General features: G+C 36.1%; 1 protein-coding gene across 1 annotated transcript in view; it reads left to right on the top strand.

The window, feature by feature from the left end:
- The first annotated feature begins 995 nt into the window (after positions 1 to 995).
- The window catches only part of LOC113238403 (DENN domain-containing protein Crag-like), a 26,375-nt gene continuing 17,338 nt past the window's right edge, over positions 996 to 10,032 (top strand). The window contains exons 1-2 of the mRNA XM_026475234.1: positions 996 to 1,403; positions 7,607 to 7,771. Of these exons, the coding sequence (XP_026331019.1) occupies positions 1,277 to 1,403; positions 7,607 to 7,771 (292 nt within the window). The 5' untranslated portion in view covers positions 996 to 1,276. The remainder of the gene's footprint in view (positions 1,404 to 7,606; positions 7,772 to 10,032) is intronic.

The raw sequence follows: 10,032 nt of genomic DNA, 5'->3' as shown, positions 1-10,032 counted from the left end.
TCCGTTCCAGAATCTTTTGCAACGCACTTTTGAGAAGATATTGAAATTAAATGATAAAGTTATAACACAGCACTACGAGCAAAATGCTTTAAAAGAATTAGAATGTACTTTGGGAGGAAACTAGGGGTTCGATGGAAGTACTGGATGTAAGGTGGCGAAGAAAATAGTCTCATACTACGTATATTTAGTTGGTACTGAAAACTATTAACAACGATTATCTTTGGAAGAATCCAGCCCCACAATCAAATCGGTATTGTAGACCATTGTGTGTGCAATACCGAAAAGAAACAAAAAGTTGACCTTGTCAGAAAAATTAAGAGTAGAATCATAAATTCGTGATCTAACTCCGTTGTTGAAGGAAATTTCTAAAGGCCATGAAATAAAAGTGTCATGCGAATTATATTTAGCTGCCATTGTGCATTGACGGCAAAGTATTGAATATAATTCTACGTACTTTTTCTCAAATGCGTTGCCCGTACTGTAATCTAACTGCCAATCAGTTTAATAATTTGAACATGGTATTAGAAAAACGTACTCGGGTAGTGAAAACCCGGCTTTACAAGTGCGTCGTTTCGTAGTACAGCGCGTACAGGTTTTACTTCTATCTCTTATAGAATTTTACATTTTTTTAACTGTGTTGTTTACCCTAGGAACATTGATTATAATAACATAATTTAATCCAAGGTGAATTATATATATATTTTTTTATTTTTTTTTATATTTAAAAAAATCCTCTTCCTTTCCGTTAAAAAGAAGGTCTTTGTCTTTCCCGATCTTTCCGTTCCGCAAGGAAAAAGAAAAAACATTTACATTTATTTATGGTCCGTTTGTCAAAAATGACGTGCATCGTGCATGACATTCGTTTAAGAGGTTTTTCTGTAAAACGGTGATAATTAATTATAATTCGTAGTATAATCAAAGAATAATATTACTGGAATATTAAGAACGCAAGTGGTTAACCATCTTTTCTGAAGACCAATAATAGGTGTTACGCCCTCGGTCAACTTGTTATCTGTACCAATACTTCATAAGTTCACTTCAAGGGTTTCGTGTTAATAACATTCTTACTCGAATTTCGAAATGGAAATTTGATTGTCATGTATATGTTTATTAGTGCAAAATAATCGTGACAAAAGTGTAGTTATTCGTTTGTTGTTATCCAAGAACAGGTTATATTATTGTATAAAGTGACCCATGAATGGCTTTTGTTTTTATGTGACCATGAAAGACTTCTGCTTATGTACCCTCACGTAGTTCATATACAAAGTTGAACAGGATGGATGAACGCAGAGTGGCTGACTACTTTGTAGTAGCAGGATTGCCCAAGAAACCTGAAATTCTTGATGATTCTGACTCTGGACATCTCAAAGGATACACATGCAAAGCACCTATTACTGATATAAGTAAGTAAATATTATATTTTAAAAGACTTATAATATATTAATTGATGAAGAACTACCCTCACAATTAAATTGAAATGCAATTTGAATAAATATCCTTAGAATGTAAGAGATTTATTTTAAAACAGTATTAACTTTCACTAAAAATTACATACACAGTAAAACATTACTTTCATTTTGGCTTCTCTATGTGTCAACAATTTAAGAGTACAATAATTTAAAATATTAGTAACAACTCACTCTATTTATTATTTATTAATTGGATACTTAAATTTGGTGAAATTATACAATACAAACCCTATACGCCACCTACAGTGGGATCGGGCTCGGCCTGCGGCGTGTGGTCGCTTTCAGATTACTGTGCTTATGTTTGTCAGTAGCACAGTGATTAGTACTATGGGCACTTGACGAGGAGGTTCCAGATTCGCTCCCTTATTTGAGCCAATTTTAAGTTGATCCTGGTCAGGTTATTCTGGATATTGCTCTCAGAATTATCATTACTCTGGTACTCATAGTACAGGAAATTCCCTAGTTTGAGACCAGAAATTTGAAGTGATTGTCTGGCGTTTTTTCCCTAAATACTTCTCTTTTTGGCATAGCTTCCAATAAAAAAGAATCTAACAGAGAGACAGTCGAAATACAACAATGCTATAAGTTGTATAAGTAAATAAGATATTATTTCCACTACACCGGGAAGTATGCCTTACATTTTGAACAATTGTGAAATCTAGTCCCCGTATAATACCTACGTAAGGTGGCGTGCGGAAGCTTCGTGCTTCACCCTCTGCTGGACCTTGTTTTAATTTTTGAACAAGTCTCATTCGGCAGCTATTTTTAAGAAAAACACATTTATATGGCAACAATATTAAAAAATTGGGAAAAAAATTTTTGACCCCAAATTATGATTAAGGACTCCAAAAGACCCCCGCATGCTAATTTTCAGCCGCATTGAAGCAAGTTTTTCTTCGGCCGCCAGTTTGGATTCGCCATCTTGAATTTTTTTACACAGGGTGTTGACCACTGTTACCCTCTATGACATTCCTTCCAGCACCTCCTACCTATCTCTCATAGTTTCCGTTATAGAAGGCTTCGAAATTTGTATGGCAGCCCTCTTGTTTATTTGGTTTTTAAACATTTTTTACTTTCTGCAGACATTGACCATGGTGTATCTCATAAAAGTGCACAAAAATCCCCCCCTCAAACACTCAAAATGGACAATGACCATTTAATATGCATTTATTATATACAAAGATATGTAGTGTATATTAAAATATGTTAATTAAGGAAGTAATTAACATTTGTGTTAAACATTTAATTGATGCTCTAGGTCGCATTAGTAATCAGATTGAATACTTTTTGTGATGGCCATAATGTTGTTGTACCATTTAAAAGCTCTGATAAACACCTATAATGGCAAACATTTCTGAGAGTTTTGAAGGCTATCATTACCAACATTGGGTAATGATAGCCTTCAAATGCTGAGTAGCGCATTCATGGGACACTGATTTAAATAAGCACACGTCCAACTTCACTCTAAGTGAGCATAGAGACTGTGGGTTCTGCCATGGAGCAGATTTGACCACTCAACACCTAAGCCAATGTTGTCCTATAAGTTACCCTCTTATTGGCATAATTCCTGGGCAAACTGTGCTCCACCCAAATGAGGTAAAGACAATCAAAGCTAAGAAAATCCTACAGTTCTTTCATTCTGTTGGTCTTGTCTTGAAATGTTGGAATTAGTGGTGATCACAATAAATCAATTGCAGGCACTTGGGACTTGTCAACTTATGTCTCAGGTTGACGGGCGCAGTGGTAGTGCCCCTCAGATCTTTGCAATTTAAAGTTCTGAGTGTCACTGTAACTGTTATAGAAATGCGTGTAGCTTACCATCAGGAACACAACTTGTTCGTCCCATCATTTGATGCTATATAAAAAAAATGCAGATTGCAGAGATGAAGGGCTGCCCAGTCTCTGAAAAACCATAATTATGAATTTATATTAACTTATTCTGTTTCAGATTCAGTTCAGTGAGATCATGATTCACTAGTAACTTGTTACACTTTAACCATAAATCAAACAAAAGTTAGAATTACATTACATTTAACTTGCCATTTAGTTATGTTGCTTGTTATAATGTCCTGTAAGATTATTACTATTCAAATAATATATCTGAATGTTTGAAAGGTTTCACCCGAAAATCAGTAAAACAAATACCTGCAATCAGGTGGCTAGGTTCTGAGCAGATCAGTTGAAGGATTATGGTGTTCCAGAAAGATGGGCCATTATGCTTTCCTTAATTAAGCAGCAGTAACAACAGGCAAAAGTTGTTGTGAAATAAGATCATTTGAGTATCTGGTTAAAATATTGCTGTAAAAACTGAAAAAAATGGCCTCTTTAAAAACCATTGTTATTTCCATGTAAATAACAATGGTTTTTATATTTATAGTATAAAAGGAAATTAGAAAAAAAAATTAATGAGTTGCAACAAAAGTCAAATATTCGGCCAAACTATTTGAACTAGTTAATACATGCATGAAAATTAGCACGAACAATACCATTTACTAACTTTAGTTATTATAATTAATATAGATAGCTTTGTACAATTAAACAAAAATGTACTTTAATATGCACATTTATAATTTGAGTTTACGACTAAATGAAAAATGTCATTCCTTGTTTCATTTCATTTCAATTAACTTTTAAAAACTGAACTTCATTTGGGTTTGTAAACAAAAAGAATTTGTTTGATTTTTTTATGTTTACAGAACTCAAAATAATGAGTAAACTACAATATAAGTAGGTAGTTACCGTTTCATTTGTAACCTTTTTTTAATCTCTTAGAAAAATATCTTATTGATGTTGGATTTTGTTTGACCTTTTAGATAAAGAAGCGAAAAATTGTGCTTTCGCGAACTTACAATATATGTTTTGTTTTTCTTTTATATTATATCAAGTGATGGGACAAACAAGTTGTATGCCTGATGGTAAGCTACATGTCTGTCCATAACAGTTGCGGTGCCACTCAGAGCTTTAAATCGCAAAGATCTGAATGGCACTGTCACTGCGCCTGTCACCTTGAGACATAAGTTGACAAGTCCCAGGTGCCTGTAATTCCAGCCAGCACCCCTTACCCTTCAAAACCGGAACATTACTGTGTTACAGTGTGTGTACAACATTACTTAGTACTGACATAGTAATGTCAGCATTACTATGCAGTAGTTGAAAAGCAGTAGCTTGGCGGCAGAAATAGGTAAGGTGACAGTACTTCCCTGGATGAGCTCTTTCACAAGGAACTCTACTGCTACCAAGTTATGCTATATGTTCAGCATTCATTAAATTTATGTTATAATTAAGTGTATTTTTTATTTCTTCCTCCTGTTTGGAGGTACACAGCTGAATAGTTATTCAATATTCCTTATTCGGCCGAATAAACTGAATACCGAATAGTAATTGAATATTTGTAGCAACTCTAATACACATGTACACATTGTGCAATAGTCTGTCTGCTCGGGATTTTTTCATTAGAGATGTCTAGCAATCGTGAAGACCTAAGAACACGATATAATTATTCACTTGACGTATAATATTTCAGGAATGTTTTGCAGTCAATACCTTGTCCAGTTATGCCTCTGAACTTGTGGTCTGGGTTTAAGTTACACTCATGCAACTGATACGAGTGTACAGTTTCTCTTTGCTACTTGTTAAGTATTAAATTTATAATAAATAAGAACAATTCTTGTGCACGATGTAGGAAATACTCCTTGTGGTACTACCACCATATACAATATGGTTAAAGTTATAAGAGACAATCCTTATAAGTTTATTTGATTGAGGGATGATAACCAATTGCACAAAGTGAGTTAGACATAGTAAAAATAACCATACATCATCTACAGATAACTACAAACATTTTAATTGTTTAAATGAAGCATCATATTGATTTACAGACAACAAAATTAAAAACTAAACGACAAACAAACTTAATGACATTACAGAGTACATTCTGTGGATAAATAAATAAAAACAGTTTTAGAATCTACTACAATGCCATACCTAATGCTTTAATAACCGCCTTCTTAAATTTGTATTTAGACATATCTTACAGTTTATATGAAAATGTATTATTTTCATCACTACCAGAAATACCATCCTATTTTCCTTTGTTCAATACAATATTTTATATTGAAGAAAAGTAAAGAAGATTCACCAAGTATCAGAATACTTATTACTGCAGACAATCATAGCCAATTGAAATGTATTGTGAATTAATAACTTTATGCAAAAGGGTATTTATCAGAAAGCTTTTTGTCATCCAACTACCCAACGTATTCTTTTAGCTCTTTCAGGTTGCTTCTACGAATGATATTTGTTACCCAAATAGGTGCTACGACGTCGAATTGCGAGAAACCAATCCCTTATACATATAAAATACTATTTTAAAATAAATGATGAACATGGAAGCAATTGTCTATTTACAAAGACCAGTTCCTAGAGTTCATTACTCATTGTTCTCAAATAATCTGCCTTGCGAATGAGTGATAGTGCTTAATCAAAGTGACTGTTTTAACTCTAAATACATTATGATAATAATATATAAAGTTAGTTTGAATTTTTTCAAGTAACTTGTATCACAAATGCTCTGGCAAATGTCATCACAGCATTATCTTTTCAAAAAGGCTCAGCATTACTACGGCACTACTTATTGATTCGATCGAAATAGGCCAATACAATATGTATAGTAAGTACATCAGGCCGCAGTCGGTTGACCTCAATGTGATTCATTTTTTCATTAGCGCCCAATGAACTACAGATAGAAGTTCAATGCCACCGCATTCTCGAGCAATAACAATGCATAGTTCACGTACTTAAACGTCAAATTAATTGGATCTGTATGCTGGATAACAAACGAAATTGAATAAACGGCACCAAAATCGCTCCTACGCGTGTGCGTTCCACATGCTCCTATTGTTATGCAAGTTTATAATAGCAGTTAGATGTTTAGTGACATCATACATTTTTGCGTAAACAATTTCATTTGGTGGTCTGTGAACGTGTATAATAACTAAAAATTACAATTAGCAGAGTATGTTTACTTCAGTTTCAAATTATAATATACGTAGAGTGGTAATACCTCCTCTGACATTCTAAAATTATTGTTTCCTATTTTTGATGTCCGCATGTACTTACTTTACTACAGTTGTATATTTTAGAAAAAATATTTTGCCCTTGTAAGTTAAATTATAACTATTTTGTTTTCATTCCGGGATTTCGAGTATTATTCACTCTATATGTGTTACTTAAAGTTTACAGTTACTGCGTTATCAAATTCATGCAGTCGAGGTCTCGGATAACGACTTTTTTTTATAATATCTAGTGACGGGACCAACATGTCGTGCGCCTGATGGTAAGCTACACGCCTATCCATAACAGTTGCAATGCCACTCGCAGCTTTAAATCGCAAAGATCTGAAGGACACTGCCACTGCGTCCGTCACCCTGAGACACAAGTTAACAAGTCCCATGCGCCTTATCATTTCATCAGCACCCTTACCCTTCAAAACCAGAACACAGTAATGCTGACTTTACTGCTTGGCGGCAGAAATAGGCAAGGTGGCACCCTCGACGAACTCTTTCACAAGAAGCACTACTGCTACTAAACTTAACGCATTAACTGCATGAAGTCGGTATCGTTATGGACAGGCGTATCGCTTGCCATCAGGCGCACGACTGGTTCGTCCTGTCACTTGATACTATTAAAGAAATAGTTCGACAAAACACACAACGAACTATGCTCATGTTTAACAAGGAATTTAATGAAACTGTGAGTTTACTTCGTAATTTCTTGCTTAAACTTAAGCAAAGTTCTTTTTGCAAGTACGGAAAACTGGCTTAGTGCGCGAACTAAGCTTAGTGCAAGTCAAAGATCGTTTTATAATTATCAGTCTTAGAATTATGTAATTACCTATTGCGGTACTCATAATAAGAATTTCCCGGTTCGAGCACAGGTTGTTAACATAATAATCTAGCACATTTGTAATTACTACTGACGCTATAAAAGTCTATATTATCACTCCTGCTAGGCACGGGTCATTTACATAATCCATCACGCTGTCGTAATGAATATCCGATAATCAGTTTAAAACATGCTCTATACAATGTTCTCTGAAATTAAATATATGGGTCTCAAAATGCTTATTCTTGTTCCAGGTGTAATATTTCCCGGCCTAGGCGAAACACTGCCCAGCGGGTACGAGCTTGTTGACTTAACGCCCACAGGACTACCTGCGGACCTTAATCATGGCTCCATGCGATCTCCAGAATGCTACTTGTGCTTTCGAAGAGGAAGGGATCGACCGCCGCTTGTTGATATCGGTAAGTGTGGCGCGACAGCCTAGTGGGAGATCAGTTGCTTCTCAATTCAGGGGTCGATGGTTCGAATCCCTTTAGCGACATGCACCTAAAACTTTCATCTCTAATTCGTCGTAAATGCAAATCCCTCTCGGAAAATGTGTAAAGTCCCCAATCGGCATTTGAGCAAGCCTTAGCCCTCTCTTTAGAGGATACCTGTGCCAAGTAGCGGGACGTATAATGATAATGATGACCGTGATAGCGGTTCTTTGACGACTTTATTAAAATTTTATGTAGATTACATTAGATTGAAGATTTTTATATTAGATTAAGACTTTGATCTGTCTCCAGACATTTCTGCGCGCTCCAGGGGTTCATATGTTTGATGTATACATGGAATTATTAAGGATATCTACATGGAAATTGCAATAAATAAATGAATATATGACTTTAGCGTCGTACACAGTGTGTGCTGTGTGCAAACCGGCGGACGGCAAGGCAGAGCACATTTTTTTTGTAACATCGACTACGAACAAGTAGTGCGCCTGGTGGTAAGCTACACGCCTGTCCATAACAGTCGCAGTGCCATTCAGAGCTTTAAATCGCAAAGATTTGAGGGGCAATGCCACTGCGACCATCACCCTGAGACATTAGTTGACATGTCCCATGTGCCTGTAATTTCACCAGCACTCTTGCCCTTCATAACAGGACCGCATAATGCTCACTTTACAGCTTGGTGGCAGAAATAAGTAAGGTGGCAGTACTTCCCTGGACGAACTCTTTCACAAAGAGCTCTACTGCTACTAAATTTATCAATGTATATTTTATGCTATTAGACGCAGAAAGAGTCGGTCTCAAGCATTGCAATTTATACTTTATTTAATTGCAATAGCATTAAATGTACATTAATAAATTTAACGTCCTCGGCCTTCCCGCCCGCCGGTTTGCGCTGGCCCTTAGAGTCACTTCATACATACCAATTTTACGCTAAAGTCGTACAATCGTTGCGACAGGTCACCATGTCAGCACCTACAGGTTGGCAAATTACCCTCGTTATTCTTCGATTTTAAATAACAAAATTCTTCTTGTAAACTCAAACCTTGTATACGCTTATAGAAGCGTATAAGATTCCAAGGTTTAAAACTATAAGTACTTGACGAAACATAATCAATCAGCTTCTGCGTTCTTGGATGACAGAAATCCATTGTAGTAGTCTGCTTAACTCGTGCAGGTAAACAGGACTTTTATAGAAAAAAAAAGTTCGTTTAATTACATCTATTTGCCAAGTTTTATTGATATCGGTGACCGGAAAGTATGTTTAAAAGGTAAAGGTGCTGGTGAAATGATACCAGTGATTGATAACCAGTGCAGTGGCGTGCGTCCCCTCAAACCTTTGCGATTTAAAGCTCTCAATGGCACAGCAACTGCTATGGACAGGCGTGTCGTTTACACGGTCAATAGCACGTCAAGTTAAATTCAACTTTATGCTGCTTCATAAGAACGGTCCGAAGTCCAAAGTGTCAAGCTTGATATGCTCTTATACGTAAGCTTGTACTCTCTCACATAGTACTCCCACAATATTACTAAGTACAGATGCCCATAAAATTACTAAGCAGAAAATCTGATACTGGCGTAATCCTAAAAGGGCAACGACAATAAATAAAAAGCCAAAATCAATCTAGTGTTTTTGAACAAAGAATTCGGATAGTAAATCTGTTCAGTAACGTTTAAGTAGGTTATTGATATAGATAATAATATGTAACAATAATAATGTGACAGACAATCACACCAATTAATTGGTCTCAAGTACTATGTACAAGAGCAACGAATTTTACTCCGGGGCATTAACCCAGAACACGCAGACTAGAAACAATTTAGAAAAAGTCATTTCCAATTTGGTCCTACCAGGAATCGAACCCGGGACCTCATTTAGCGCCTACAGCGCAAACCGTTGGGCCAACGAGGTCGTCAATTTCGTTGACGCATTATGTAATATTGAAAGAGAACCCCTATTTAAAAAAAGTTCCGTTAAGGCAAAATGGTATCATGGTTGCTTAGGCTTCGACATGCGTATGCGGGTAAAGCGCGGGTCGGGTAATTCCGTGTATTTGTATGGACGATTGTATTTATGCGCCCGTCTCGCGCCCGCGCTCGGTGTGTACAGTCGTCCATATAAATGCATGGAATGAGACCCCCCGCACACTGGGGCTCATCCATACAAGGCAATGCTCAAAAGTTAAATTTCAAAATGTGGTTATAGCCGTAATAAAGTATCACATCTAGTA

Source organism: Hyposmocoma kahamanoa, unplaced genomic scaffold (genome assembly GCF_003589595.1).
Source record: "Hyposmocoma kahamanoa isolate Upper Pololo Valley unplaced genomic scaffold, ASM358959v1 95352, whole genome shotgun sequence".
In the NCBI taxonomy this organism is placed as follows: domain Eukaryota; kingdom Metazoa; phylum Arthropoda; class Insecta; order Lepidoptera; family Cosmopterigidae; genus Hyposmocoma; species Hyposmocoma kahamanoa.
Note: the sequence above shows the minus strand (reverse complement) of the source record. Positions and strands in the feature narration are given on the sequence as shown.